Below are 14,768 nucleotides of genomic sequence, written 5' to 3'. Positions count from 1 at the left end.
TGTTTCTTCATGAGTCTGCTTTCGTAATTTATCTCCAGAAATTTGTTATTTTGTCTAAGTTGTCTATTTTGCAGGCATACAGTTGTTCGTAAAATTCTCTTATCATCCTCTTAGTATCTGTAAAGTTAGTTGTGTTGTCTTTTGTTTCATTCCTCATTTGATAATTTGTGTCTTCTCTTTTCTGAGTCAGTATAGCTAATGGATTATCAGTTTGGTTGACGTTTTCAAAGAAACCAAATCTCTTGGTTTTATTGATTTTTCTCTATCTTTTGGTTTTGTTTTTTATTTCAGTGATTTCCACAGAATGCCTCTGACCTCCTATTCTTACTTGAAGTTTAACAGTTTTTTATGAATAGCACGTGTCGATTTGTTGTTGGCCTCTGTTTGATTATTCTACAGTCTTGAAATGGTGGTTTTGGACAATCTTGCCCTGTTTTATCACTAGTTTTGGAGAGAAGATTTGCTGACACCTTCATTCTGCCACTGCTGCAAGTTCCCCATAGTACTTTTGGATTTAAAATTTTTGACCTACTTAGATGAAAGATGCTAGATGCAACACGTGAACTTGATATTAGTTTTAACTTTGGTGGTAGAAATAGATAAGTGTTTCTTTTTCAAGGGCAAGTAACAATAGGTTTTTCTTCCAAAGATTAGGAAGATGACAAGGCCCTGTTCCAAAGAGCACATTGCTTCTGTTAAAGATGGTCTGGGAAAAGTATTTATACTCCTGTGCTTTGGATAGAAGATTGTAGAACACCTTATGAACCTGGCTCAAATACTATATATATATATATATATATATATACACACACACACACGTATATACTATATATATGTTTATACATACATATACATATACATATGCACATATGAATGCATGTGTACTCATACATATATATGAATGTATGTATTGTATGTGGCTAGAAGTATTTTCATAGGCTCTACAAGATTTTTAAAATGCAAAAGTGTTGAGGTGCAGTGTGTTTTCAAATAGTTTCATTTTAGATGAAAATGTGTTAAATTGTTGCTCCATATCTCATATATACCATTTATTAATTATTTTTTAATATTTTTATTTATTTATTTGTCAGAGAGAGAGAGAGAGAGCACGCACAAGTAGGGGGAGCAGCAGGCAGAGGGAGAAGCAGGCTCCCTGCTGAGTAAGGAGCCCAATGTGGGACTTGATCCCAGGACCCTGAGATCATGACCTGAGCCAAAGGTAGATGCTTAACTGACTGAGCCACCCAGGCGTCCCTCATATATACTATTTAAAAAAATTTTTTTTAATTTAAGTAATCTCTAAACCCAAGGTGTGACTTGAACTCATGACCCTGAGATCGAGTTGCATGTTCTACTGATTGAGTTAACCACATACTCATATATACCATTGCTTTCACTTGCTGTATAGAAGAGTTTTAGTAGTTATTTGACTATTAATAATATTTACTATTAATAATATTTGTTAAAATCAAGATAATGAAAAATAAGAAATAAGCATTGTTGGTTACCTGAACATTTTAATAAAATTTGGTAAATAAGTTATTCTTTAAAGACACTGATTTCTCAGGGCACCTGGGTGGCTTAGTCCGTTAAGTGTCTGCTTTTGGCTCATGTCATGATCCCAGGGTCCTGGGATCGAGCCCTGCATCAGGCTCCCTGCTTGGCTGGGAGGCCTGCTTCTCCCTCTCCCACTCCCCCTTCTGTGTTCCATCTCTCGCTGTGTCTCTCTCTGTCAAATAAATAAAATCTTAAAAACAAACAAACAACAACAACAAGATACTAATTTCTCCCCTTGAAACAGACTCTATTATTTAGATTTTTGAGGTTTAGGTATTCAAGAAACCTGGCATTCAATTTCTCTCTCCCCATAGGAATGAAGGAATGATGATAGGTTAAGGTGAAAACTCTTTGTTCCTGTAAAGTGTGTATTCAGAAATAGTTTGAGGTAACTTGCCAAGTAAGTAATATTTTGGATGACCACAATAGCTACATTCTAAGTTACGTAACATGCAAGGCATTTATTTAACGGAAAACAACAAGGTTAACTGATGGCATATGGTACAATTGTAAGTTGTAGGAGGAAGGACTGATTATTGCTTATTAATTCTTATTTCTTAATATATTAAAATTCATATAAAGACAAGAAATCTTCTTGATAGCCCTGATCTGAAGGTCTCTGTGTTAGAAAATGATCTCGAATGTATGTTGAGCTCTTGCCTGGCATGGTAGACAGCCATCTTTCTTTGCTCCCTTTTTATAAACCCAAATTTCACTTTTTAGGGGCCTCTGTGTGATATAAAGTTATTGGCCTAAAAAGAGAAAGCAACTGAGCTGAGGAGACCTTCATTGGTGCTGTATTGTAGCTGTTGGTGGTAGCCGCAGCCACACTGCTCTGTTGGTAGTAAGTACTACACTGCTGTGACCAGCGCGTGCTACCACTGTTAGTAGTAAGAGTGGTCATTGTAGACCTTACCTCTAGAGAAGATATTATTTTTTATGGAATATGTTCATGTGCATTTTAGAGTTCTCCACAGAAACTCTGTGAGGAAGCGGGGCTATTTGACTTTCAAGGGCAGCTACATATAATATCACTGCTGATGATTCTTCCAGAAGAAGGTCATGGACTATTTGTGATGGAATTTTTTTTTTTTTTCAAAGACTCCATTTATTTATTTGATAGAGATTACAGGTAGGCAGAGAGGCAGGCAGAGAGAGGAAGGGAAGCAGGCTCCCTGCTGAGCAGAGAGCCCGATGCGGGGCTCGATCCCAGGACCCTGGGATCATGACCTGAGCCGAAGGCAGAGGCTTTAACCCACTGAGCCTCCCAGGCGCCCCCCGTGATGGAAATCTAATGCCGATTTATCTGATGAGAAAAGTACCCTTTTACTCATCGTGCATTTCTGATTCTACTCTTAAAATGCAGTATGAAAACTGTTCTGGAGGATTTCCTAGGTCTTTCTGGAACAAAGTTTCTTTGGAAACATAGCTTTATTTTTCAGAACCTGTCTAGTGCAGGTGACCGCAGTCTCAGAGGGCTTGATGTAACGAGGCTTGTCCACAGCAGAGGTTCTCAGCCGTAGACCAATTGTCATAGGAGGCGTTCATGTGAAATTCTGCAGCAATTCTCTACACCTATTCCTCTGAGTGTAAGTCATGTTTCAAAATGCACAAATTCCATGAACTTTTAGAACCCAGGTAAAAAGTGTTATGAAATAACATTAAGAACTTTGGTTTTGTTTTTTGTTTTTTTAAAGAACGTTGGTGTTTTATGACATCTTGAGAATCACTTGCCTACAAAGAACAATATGTAAGCAACAGATTTGTCTTTGAGCAAAGCATTTGCTAAGAACAGTGAGGAAGTTCTCCGTTTTTCCTGGGCAGAAGAGGTAAAAAAATGAAATGTTCTAGAACCTTCACTTTTGTTTTCTTCAACACATATCTGCTAAGTACTTACCATGTGCCTGGTGTGCCATTGTAGAGGTCGGAAGACAATAGATTATGGTTCTTATGACGTGCACCATCCAGTGAAGAACACAGATGATAGGGACAGGCGCAGCGCCGCTGTGAACGTGCAGATGGGGAGGTCCACAGCAGATGCCACTAGAATGTGGATGAGGGAGTGGCCAGATCTGCACAGCTGGGAAGGAAGGGGGTCCCAGAGGATTCTGAAGAGGAGGTAGCTGAAGTGGGACTTGGTGGAAGAGAAGAGGTTAGTCAGATGAAGAAGTAGGGGCAAGAAGCAGCATGTGGAAAGGCCTGAGGAGGGGCGATGGCTGCCAACTTCTAAAAGCAGGGACCAGCTTGGTGTGCCTAGCGTGGAGTGTGTGTGGACATACGTCTGTGTGCGTTCGGGGAGGGCAGTGGAGATGATGTGAGGGTTCGTCTAGGAAGGACCTAGGTGGATATGTTAAGAAGTTTGGTCTTCATCTGTGTTGTTTTCTGCGTAGTAATTTAGTCCAAAATGCTTTAGAAATTTCGTATACGCGATATGATACATTCAAGTCACCAGAAGAGGCAAGGAAGGGCTCTCCCCTAGAATCCATGGCCCAGCCAACACCTTGATTTTAGACTTCTGGTCTCCAGAACTGTGAGAGAATAAATACTTGAGCCATCCAGTTCGTGGGAATTTGTGATGGCAGCTCTACAAAACTAGTAAAACGGGGAAGATACTGGCTAGTGGACAAGATTGAGGGCAGAACTGGAGAAGCAGGTTTTGAGACGCGCAGGGACGGGGACGACCCCGAGGATCCAGCCCCAGAGCTTGTGGACCTGCTCTCCACAGCCAGGCCCTCCAGGCAGTCTGCTCCGGTGGCCTTTTACCCTCATGGACCTTACTCCAGAGTCTCACTCTCAGGAGAGACTCGGACCCAGTTTCTCCTGTGCTTCTCCCAGTAGCACTCCTGGAACACATGGACTGGAGGATGGGGAACTCCCCAAAGGAAAAGAACCCTGAGCGGATGGAAACAATGGGTGATTCCCACACAGACTGCAGCACAGTCCTTTTTGGAAGCGGAAACGTCCTGTTCAAAGCTACTCTTTTACCCAGTGAGGGTAGGTGGTTACAGATGTTGGGAAAGATTCTCTGGGCAGCTCTGCACAGAATAGTTTGGAACAAGACCAGTTAGATAGCTGGTGACATCATCTAAATACGAAGTAAAGGGAGTGTGGGAATGTCTGTCCTGCTCTGGTGGCTACACCAAGGAAAGAACATTCTTATTTTGTACTCCGTGCTATCTTCGTATCAACTCATTCGAGGTTGTGTAAGGAGACTGAGAAAATGCCTTTATTTTCTGTCTCCAACCATTTCTGCCTAATTTTTAAACTTCTGCATCTTATGAATCAGAAGTCGTATCTTTTTGCTATTTGTCTACCCAGGTATGTGAAACAGATCAAATGTTAAATTTCACTATTCCGGGGGCGGAGCTGGGCGCAGGCTGCTTTTGCTTTCACGAGACAACACCCACTCAGAGAGCCCGGGGTTCAAAGGCAAGAGGACAAATGCCTTCTGCGTGCCCAAGCCCTGTAGGGAAAACCGGGGGCTCCTCAGAGCCATGGCGAGCATGAGGGGTTCTATTCCTCACTGGTACAAGCACCGGGTGTCCTGCTGACATGGGGAAGGAGATAGAATTGTCTAGACGGAGAGGGGGGACCAGTACCTCATTCAGTGAGTCCAGCAGGTGTAACAGGAGCAGGAACCAGCTGCTTGTCCTGACACCTTAGACTTCCCCTACCATCCCGATGTTTGGTCACCGTGTCCCATCCGTGTGTGGGACCAACTGAGAGTAACTGTAATCTTGACAAGAGTGGCTGGGCCTTCTGGGACCAGCCATTCCTGAAGGGAGGACAAAGAAGTAGCTAACGAAAATGGTTGGGCGCCTGGGTGGCTCTGTTGGTTAAGCGTCCGACTCTTGATTTTGGCCCAGGTTGCCATCTCAGGGTCGTGGGATGGAGCCCCACACATGTAGGGCTCTGCACTCAGCATGGGGCATGCCTGGGATTCTGTCTCACTCTCTCTCAAATAAATAAATAAATCTTTTGTTTAAGAAAGTGGTTATATTTCTTGCTTGTGTGAGAATTGGCTGGATGGGGATGGTATGAGAGTAAGTCCCTGCACTATATGCCTTTTTATATTTTTGAACTGTGTGAATGTATTATTAATTCAAAGAATCTAGTAACTATCCTTTAACGATGCTTAGTAGAGCCTAAAGAACTGGTTGCAAGTATGTGGTTTCAAATGAGCCTTTTTGAAAAAGTATTTGATTGGTATCCATGCCATTCAGATTGTGTATCAACTCACACAAGTAATTTTCATACAGACCCTTCTATTTTTGCTGCTTTAGAGTTCTCAACTGTGACAAATAGAAAATAAATGCCTAGTAACTAACCATCCCTAGCCCCAACAGACCAAATTTTTACAAAATATGAATAACACTTACCACTGTTTAAAATGAATCAGATGATAAAAAAATTTTTTTTAAATATTTTATTTATTATTTAACAGAGAGAGAGAGAGCGTGCAAGCACAAGTGGGGGCGGGGCAAAGGGAGAGAGAGAAGCAGGCTCCCCGCTGAGCGGGGAGCCACACGCAGGGCTTGATCCCAGGACCCCAGGATCATGACCTGAGCCAAAGGCAGACAGTTAACCGACTGAGCCACGCAGGTGCCCCAAAATAAATTTCTTATATTCACATTAGATTATACAGTTAAGGGTTCTATTTTTCAGAGTCAAAACTTTTTTTGTTACTTTCAACTGATTTTGCCCTGGCTACTCCCTCTAAGTTCCCAAGCTCTTCTGCTTATGTGTGCAAAAGTCTTGCATAATTTTTTGTCCTGCCCGTGACCCTTCTCTTGTAGTCTCCTTTCTCTTTGGGCTCCAGTCCCCTTTCTTCCCTTAGACCATTGCATCCTAGTGAAGCCTCCAAAGTCAGCGGACAGGCCTGCACACAGCCAGATCCCAGTCGCTTCGACCAGGTGTGCTCGCGGCCTCCAGGGACCTACAGGCTCCCTGTAGGGCAAGCCCGATTTTCGCCTTTCCCACCCTTCACCCAGTGATCTCAGCTCAGCCCCTCCTCCCTCATTCACTTCCGGAGTCACTGAGGACAGTTGGCTCGGTGACCTTATCATGCAAATCCTGCCTGACAGAATGTCAGTTTACCTCCTGACTTCCTGGTCAAAAAAAAGGCCTACTTCTTATTCTGGTTTCTCCTCCTCTGATGGCCTCCAAAAATCAGATTAATGGAACTGGGTGCATCCCCGATGTTTTAAACTACAATGTACAATTTAGAACTCTTTTGCTCTGTGTTAGTCCCTTCAATATATGGGAAACGGAGCAGTGAAGTATTTCTGAAACTGATACTAGATCAGGTGTTTTTTATAGACAAAAAAAAAAGGGTTTTATGATAATATATTGAAAATGTTTTTACATTGCCTTTTCTCTCCAAATTCCAAAAGAATGTTAACCAGTTGAATAGCTGACATACATGAGTAAAATACCACTCTTTTGCTGTCAAATGCACATGCACAGACCCACAGCTAATCCACAGTAGGAACAAAACCAAACCTTGCAGAACTCTTGCGGTCTTCCTATCTGTGGCCACTGAATCGAACATATCCCTGGGAAAAGTAATCATGTATTTATTTATTGAGAAGCCTCTTTCCTTCTAGGTCTGTAACTTGCATTACTAGTCCTGTCAGACTGGATGGACACAGAAAGAAACAATTTGCTTTTAAAGCAATATTTACATGACATCTTCAGAAACAAATCAAACTTAAACTTGGCTACTGTGGCTATTACGAAGTTGGTCTGGTGGCCTCTAGCCTAGAAAGTCTAAGTAAATAATTTATAAATAATGATTCATCTTTCACCTAATCAGACCCGAATAATGTTTCTAAAATTTGTGTCTTTTTTCCATAACAGTATAAGAATATCAGTTGGGATTAACAATCCACCTTTTCACTTGTGAAAATTGAAACACCTGGAAAAAAAAAGAGAATAATTATAAAAGAGTGCAAATCCCCCAATTTTTGCTTATAAGGAAAACAATGAATAGTTGTAAAATTGGGTGGGTGGAGCTTTATGGGTACAAATAAGTACATTTAGGTCATTCTTATTCTTCCTGGGCTCCCATGTCTTCATTTATAAAATAAATGAGAAGCTTGAGGAGCTCAGAGATTTTCACACATTTTCAGCAGAGGTTTAAAATGTTATCAGAACACACACACACACACAATTTTAGTGTGGTATAAATTTAAGGAGGTCCATGTTTTAACATTTGCTTATAAAGCAGATATGTGAGAACAATGATGCTACTTTGAAGAAAGCAAAAATCTGAAAATGCAGGTAAAGGATGACAGTTAAAGACTCAGAATGCAATTTATATCTACATCTTTAATTGCACAGCATGGGCGGGGATCATTCGGACACAAAAAATAGCTTTAAGTGGTAAAGCAGCAAAAGAGATTTTGTGGGTTTGGTTTTGATTTTTGTTTTTTTAAGTTTCTCTTGCACTCTGAGGATGGCCTTTATGTTGAAGTTTGTACAAAACTTGACAACCCAGTTCATTCACTGGTGGTCTCCAATTTGTTAAAGTTTGGCACTTAGCATATCTGAGTGTGTGTGTGTGTGTGTGTGTGTGTGTGTGTGTGTGTAGCTTTCCTTGATTGAATACTAGTGTCAGGCACAATGTGGTGCCCTTTACAAACCTTGTTTTATACAGGGAGTAGAGTGAATTTGCCATCATATCCACATTTTAGTACTTGGAACAACAGAGGTAGGGAGAGAGAGAATAATTAAAGGGCTAGGAGCTAGGTATTCTGCCCTCTATTGTGGGTGCATGTTATTTAATTATTATTTTATAAAGATTTAAAATATAATTTTAAATGTTGACTATTTTGATTTTTGCTATTATTGTGAAAAGAGAAACAAAAGTCTCACCAATTGTTTGGTCTGATTTAGCAAAACTATCAATGCAAGTTTTTATGTGACAAAGCAAAATGGAATTAATCTGTTAATACGCATAGGTTGTTTTAGACATTTAATTGGAAAATTAGAGTTCGATGAAAAATTTTTTTTCTCTGAATTTACGATGTAGTTCTCAACTCTGTTTTCATATTTGGCATTAGAAAATGTTGCCCAGTAAGTGTGTAGAAAAACGGTTTACTTTTCCAACAATGAAAGTATCTTTCTTTTTGTCAACATATATCTCCCAGGCGGTTTTGGTGGCCGAGCTCCAAAGCCTTCAGTGGTCCGGGTTTTGTGTTAAGTTGCACTACAAAACTGTAGCAGTTGAACTCAATGAATACAACTAGATACCTCTTTTAAATAGCAATGATTAATTATAAATGTGGGAAGCAATCAATTTTAATTTGGTGTTTTGCACTCAAGATATAAGTAATTCTCAAAAGAATCAGGGAATAGAATCTTGAAAATATCTTAATCCACAGCTTTCTCATTTTATATTTTATTTTAAGATGAAAAGAAAAACTGGGACAGCTTGCTGGTTTAGTCCATGGAACATGTGACTCTTGTCATAACATGAGTTGTGAGTTCAAGCCCCATGCTGGGTGTAGAGATTACCTAAAAATAAACATCTTTTAAAAAGAGAAGAAAACGAAAAGAAAAATTGCTGTTTTTCTTGTGTAAGATACCCTGACTTTCCTTATCAGCATCCAGAGCCATGCATGTTTAGGGTTAAAATGTTGGATAAGATTTAAAAATGAAACTAGAGGGACTCTTGGGTGGCTCAGTCAGTTAAAAGTCTGCCTTGGGCTCAGGTCATGATCCTGGGGTTCTGGGTGGCAAGGGGCCCTGCTCATCAGGGAGCCTGCCTATCCCTCTTCCTCTGCCCCTCCCCTTGCTCCTTTTCTCTCTCTCTCAAACAATAAAGAATCTTAAAAAAAAAAAAAAAAAGAAACTCGATTTATACATTTGTGCAATCCTAAATTTCCTTAGAATACAGTTTGAAAGCTAGTCAACCGGCTGATGTTTTTTCTTTCTGAGTAACTTATCTTTCAGCTTAATATTCTTACCTTTTAAGAAATGACAGCAATGTTATGCTATAGGGATGGACCAAGGTTTAAATGTCTTCGGGTCATCTCTTGGGATCTAAGAAAGAAAGTAAATTAAATACTTAATGTCATAATGCCATTGCAATAGCTCATCAGAAAAAACTATCTTGAATCTGTAGGTTTTGAAAAAGAAATTTTTAAAAAAGATTTTATTTACTTATTTGACAGAGAGGCAGGCAGAGAGAGAGAGGGGGAAGCAGGCTCCCTGCTGAGCACAGAGCCTGATGTGGGGCTTGATCCCAGGACCCTGAGATTATGACCTGAGCTGAAGGCAGATGCTTAATGACTAAACCACCCAGGCGCCCCTGAGAATGATATATCTTAGGAAATGTTTGGGGGAGGAGTGTGGGAAGGGGAGAGTGGTTAGGTGAGAGTTGTTTGCATGGGAGCCTACAGACTTGGTCTCTTCTGCAGTGATCTGAGAACAGCCTCATCTATACCTTTAGCCACACGTATGATTTGTGTGGAACAGCGCCTTTGCTAATTAACCCCCCGGGCTCATTTATTATCCTGGACTACAAGCCCCAAGAATTTAACTTGTTTATCCTTCTTCCTTGGGCTCTTTAATTCCTGAGTCCTCTGCTGGGAATTCCCCCTCTTAGGTCTGGCAAAGAGTCGGTATCCCCACCCCACCCCCGCACCCCCCCATCTCCCCCACCCCCGTTTTTGTTTAGAGAGTTGGCTTTTAGTTGCAAAAGTGTTCAAAACAAAACAAAAACAAACTTCCCATAAGTAATGGAAAGTTAGGAAGATTTCAAAAAGCTTTTCTCCTGATATTTCTTTCACAGAAATACAAAAAGACAAAGAACCAAAACAAGCAAAACACAACTTTTAACTTCTTATCTTTACAAATTCTGCTCTGTTTGCTTTTAGTCTGTATTGAAATGTAAATGGCGGCTAGGTTTGCCTTTCTCAAAGGGCCTTCCCGCATTCTCTACTTCACCCAGCTGGGGAGTTGCTTGGCTATCTTGTCCACAATCAGCCTGGCGCACCTGGGCTGGGCAAGACCCCGACAAAGCTCCTCAGTGTAGTCTGAGGTGGATTCAGGTCAGCTCTTCTGCTAAAGGGAATGGAATTTTTACTCTTTTCCAAAACCTGTTTCCAATTCTTTTCACCAGACCTAGGCCCCCAGGGTGCCCCTCAGCTTCGGAACACAGTCATTCCTGGCCTTCTTGGGTCTCATCACTCCCTAGCTCTTGGAGTGAGGACCTAACTTTTTTGGGAGAGGGGGTCTCCGAGGTCGCACCTCTGGGACTTAAGCTGCTCTCCATTGGCTTTTGGAGATCTTCCCTTTATCTTCTTTCCCTGGTGCCATCATCTTCTTCTTAATGAAGGCAATATTCACTATGACCGTCAAGATCAATTCTGCTTTTCACGAACTCTCAGCTTCTGAGCTGTATCTGGCCCAGTCTCATTGGTCTCAAGGTCTAGTGGCAATGGGGAGTTGCCATCAACGCAGGACTCTTTGCCATCATCATCGTGCAGTAAAGCATTAAGTCAGCAGGCTGGCTTGTCCAAAACTGGCACATTTCAAAAAAAGCTTTAGCCCCAGACCAGCTCCTGGGAGGCAACACCAAAGGCCTTAAAATGCCACCTGGTAAGATGTCTTTGTTTACCTCAGGCCTTGAGCCATGTGGTATCATTTGACCTCTGGAAGGTCTGGACACTGAGTAACTAAGGTCAGAGGCAGACAACTGGTGTTTACTTGACTGATCTCTAATGAAAGCTCTGGATACAAAGGCTCAGGTAAGCTTCTCTGATTGGCAATGCCTTGTATACCTTCTCACCCATCATTGCTGGGAGAATTAGGTGTTGTCTGTGTGACTGCGCTGGGAGAGTACAACTGGAAGCGGGTGCCTGTCTGTCCTGGACCCTGCCCTATGTTCCTTTTTCCTTCGCTGATGTCAGCCAGTAGCTTTTCATTGCAATAAACTACAACCATGAGCATACCAGCTTTTCTGAGTTCTGTGAGTCTGTCTGGGAACCATTAAATCTGAAGGTGGTCATGGGTACTTCTGACTCAGTCATCTTCATTATCATCACCATCACCGTCCTCATGGTGTGTGTCTTGACCATTATGTGTGACAACTGTGAAGTGTTTTTCATGCGTTATCTTAATCACTCTTGACTACAACGCTGTCAAGTAATTAGAGTTATTCTCTCTGCATACCTCTCCCCTCCTTTCATAGATAAGGAAACAGAACGTTGGGAGAAACCATGTAAATCACTAAAGGCAGAGCTAGGGCTCCCGCACACAGCCTTCTGACTCCAGGGCCTGTGTCTGAGCCACCGAGCGCACGGCAGCTCCTGTCCGCCACTAGTTAAGCCGCTGCCTCTTGCCCATTTCATGCTGTGCACTGCTTGCTTCCCTCTCTGCATCCAGCCTTGCCCTGTTCCCTTTCAGGTCTGTGCCTGCCTCTCTTCCTCCTCTGCTTCTCGCAGCTGGAGGGGGTAACTTCCTGGCACCAGGTAGGAGAGCTTTTAGATACAAAAATGCACATTCGGTAACAGAGAGGCAGGGAGGAGGAGAACGAGATGAAGAACACGAGGGCACATGCCCGTCTGAGTGTGTGTGCACGTGAGTACGTGTGTGTGTGTGTGTGTGTGTGTGTGTGTGTGCACCTCACAGGAACAGAACGGCAGACAGTGCTCTGAGCAAGGCCCCCCAAGAGCCTCCACCACGAGTCTGCTCCTGAGCCTGCGTTTGTGTCTGTGCTCCAGCTCCCAGGGCCCACGGTGCCGAGGTGTGTCTGGGCTGCTGTGAAGGGCTTACCAAGTGTGTGTGGCCGAGCTTTCAGCAGCACAGGATGCGGAAGGCGCGTTTCTACATGTGATGGGGGAGGTTCCGACACTACAAGGAGCAGAACGCACTCTTGTGGGACGGGCAGGACCTCTCCCTCTGCTCAGAGAAATGTAAGCCAGCGCACAGGGTATGCGGTTGAGGACTAGTGTGTGGGGACAAACCAGCCAAGGGCAGTGCGGGCAAACCCGGCCGCTGACCGTGCAGAAAATGCTCATGTGTCTCTCCTTCGGCTGGCAGGAGGGGCTTCCTTTGCTCGACTAAGCAGGTGGCGCTTTTAGCGCTGCCAGCTCTCGCTCAGTCTGGGCATCTCAGGATGCAAAAGCAGCAGGAAGGGAAAAAGAAGCACGGGGGCGGCGAGGTGCTAGTGCCTCGGAGAGAAGGGAGCAGGCGGAAGGAGGCCGGATTGGGGTTTGCAGAGCGGGACGGCGAAGGCCTTCAGGAGCACGCACCCGCCTGCCGCATGGAGTAAGGGCAGGCACGGCCATCGGCGCTGGGTACCGGTCTGCAACGAAAGGACTGGTTCCCGTGAACTTGCTCTACGGTCCGGCCTCTGCCGAACATACGACGTAGCCACCTGTTGTGGTTGCAAGACTTCCTTGTGAGTCAGCATGATAAAGCTGCCCCTTCAGAATGTTGTGGGGACTGGAACCCGTCTAGATACTTGCTTGTCAGCTGAGCGTCAGACTGTAGCTTCCAGGAGACAGAAACTGAGTCTGTTCCTTGGCTTTACATGGCTTCCCACGGTGGCAGCCCCCACACGCCACGGTGTTGTCACTGCTTTAATAAATACTTTTTGCTGCTAGTGATAACAAGGTTTTTGTATTTGTCCTACTGCCAAATTCTTCAAGGCAGGGTTTTTCTAATTTTTTAAGCCTTGGAGCTCTTCATGTCTCTGAATCCTAAAGTTTTGTTTTGTTTTGTTTTGTTTTGGGTTTTTTGGATGAAATCACTGTTTCTAAGGAAAAGTTCTAACCTGAAAGTATTAATTAGGTATTTTCTGTATATCTTTAAGAGAAATGTCCTTTTTCCCCCCTTGTGGAATTTTAAATGACTCTACAAAACACATTTTCCAAGAAATACATTTTTCCTTCTCCTGTCTCCAAAAAGGGAGCAAATGGGATGATGTTTCTGGCTGTGACTGGCTGAGCCAGGCTGCTCGGCTGGGCTCAGAGCAGAACCTGCCACCAGCGACGCGTTCCGAGCAGGAGCTGAGCACCGAGGCACGGGCCGTGGATAAAAACAACGATCAACAACTCTGATCAAGATGAGCAAAGCCACAGATGTAAACAATCTTTGATATAGTAAATGATTGTTCAAATTGAAGATTTTTTGGGGGGGGGTGCTTTTTGTTGAAACTTAAAACTACTTATCTGTGAAAATGAGGCTACTAGTGTTAACGGTAGATTTTTTCGATTTAGCAGGTCAGCTTGATTTAATGTGGAAACTCTTCTCAAGCCCTTTGGGAGGGGCATATTTTGAAGAAATTCATGAATAGTTATGGGTGTTTGGTGGAAACTTCACTTAATATTTACAGAGTGACTTATATTTACACAATAGATTTACTTGTGTTATTTTATTTAATTCCAAAGGAAAAGTACTGAGGGTTTGGCCATCATTTCTGTTTAAGAAATAGATATAGCCCAGCTGTTATTTACCTTATGGTTATAAGGAGGTTATTAAAAGAGGCTATTTTAGACTTTCCAATGTTCATGCTCTGGTACACAGAACTTCTGAACCCCTTGACTTCTTATATGTCGGAACAAATTGTGTTTTGACAACGGAATTCAAAGGGCAATATACTAGGAGTGTTAATATCTGTTTCTTAAAAAAAAGCTTGTTTTTGTTTTTGTTTTTTTGCCTAGTACAGTGTTATATGCCGGGGTGAATCATTATATACAGTCGACCCTTGAACAACGTGGGGGCTGGGGTGCTGACCCCCTGTGAAGGTGAAAATCCACTTATAATTTTGACTCCCTCGAAACTTAAGTACTAATAGCCCTACTGTTGACCGAAATGAACAATGTCACTGATAACAGGGCTGATTAACACATACGTATTCTAGGGGCGCCTGGGTGGCTCAGTGGGTTAAGCCGCTGCCTTCGGCTCAGGTCATGATCTCAGGGTCCTGGGATCGAGTCCCGTGTCCGGCTCTCTGCTCAGCAGGGAGCCTGCTTCCCTCTCTCTCTCTCTCTCTCTCTCTGCCTGCCTCTCCATCTACTTGTGATCTCTCTCTGTCAAATAAGTAAATAAAATCTTTAAAAAAAAACACATATGTATTCTATACTGTATTCTTATTATTAAGTAAGAGATGAGAAGAGGTTATAAAGAAACTCTTAAGGAAGAGAAATACATTTACAGCACTGTACTGTAATAAATCTGGGTATAAGTGGACCTGCACA

At 42.7% G+C, this 14,768-nt stretch overlaps 1 protein-coding gene across 1 annotated transcript in view; it reads right to left on the bottom strand.

Annotated features, from left to right (window-relative positions):
- Positions 1–9,549: 9,549 nt before the first annotated feature.
- Positions 9,550–14,768, bottom strand: part of LOC111142784 (aldehyde oxidase 2) — a 77,509-nt gene continuing 72,290 nt past the window's right edge. The window contains exon 35 of the mRNA XM_022496084.1: positions 9,550–9,603. Coding sequence (XP_022351792.1) covers positions 9,550–9,603 — 54 coding nt within the window. The remainder of the gene's footprint in view (positions 9,604–14,768) is intronic.

This window comes from Enhydra lutris, unplaced genomic scaffold, assembly GCF_002288905.1.
Source record: "Enhydra lutris kenyoni isolate GAN:26980312 unplaced genomic scaffold, ASM228890v2 scaffoldscaffold1, whole genome shotgun sequence".
NCBI classification, from domain to species: Eukaryota; Metazoa; Chordata; class Mammalia; order Carnivora; family Mustelidae; genus Enhydra; species Enhydra lutris.
This window is presented reverse-complemented; position numbering and strand designations above follow the sequence as displayed.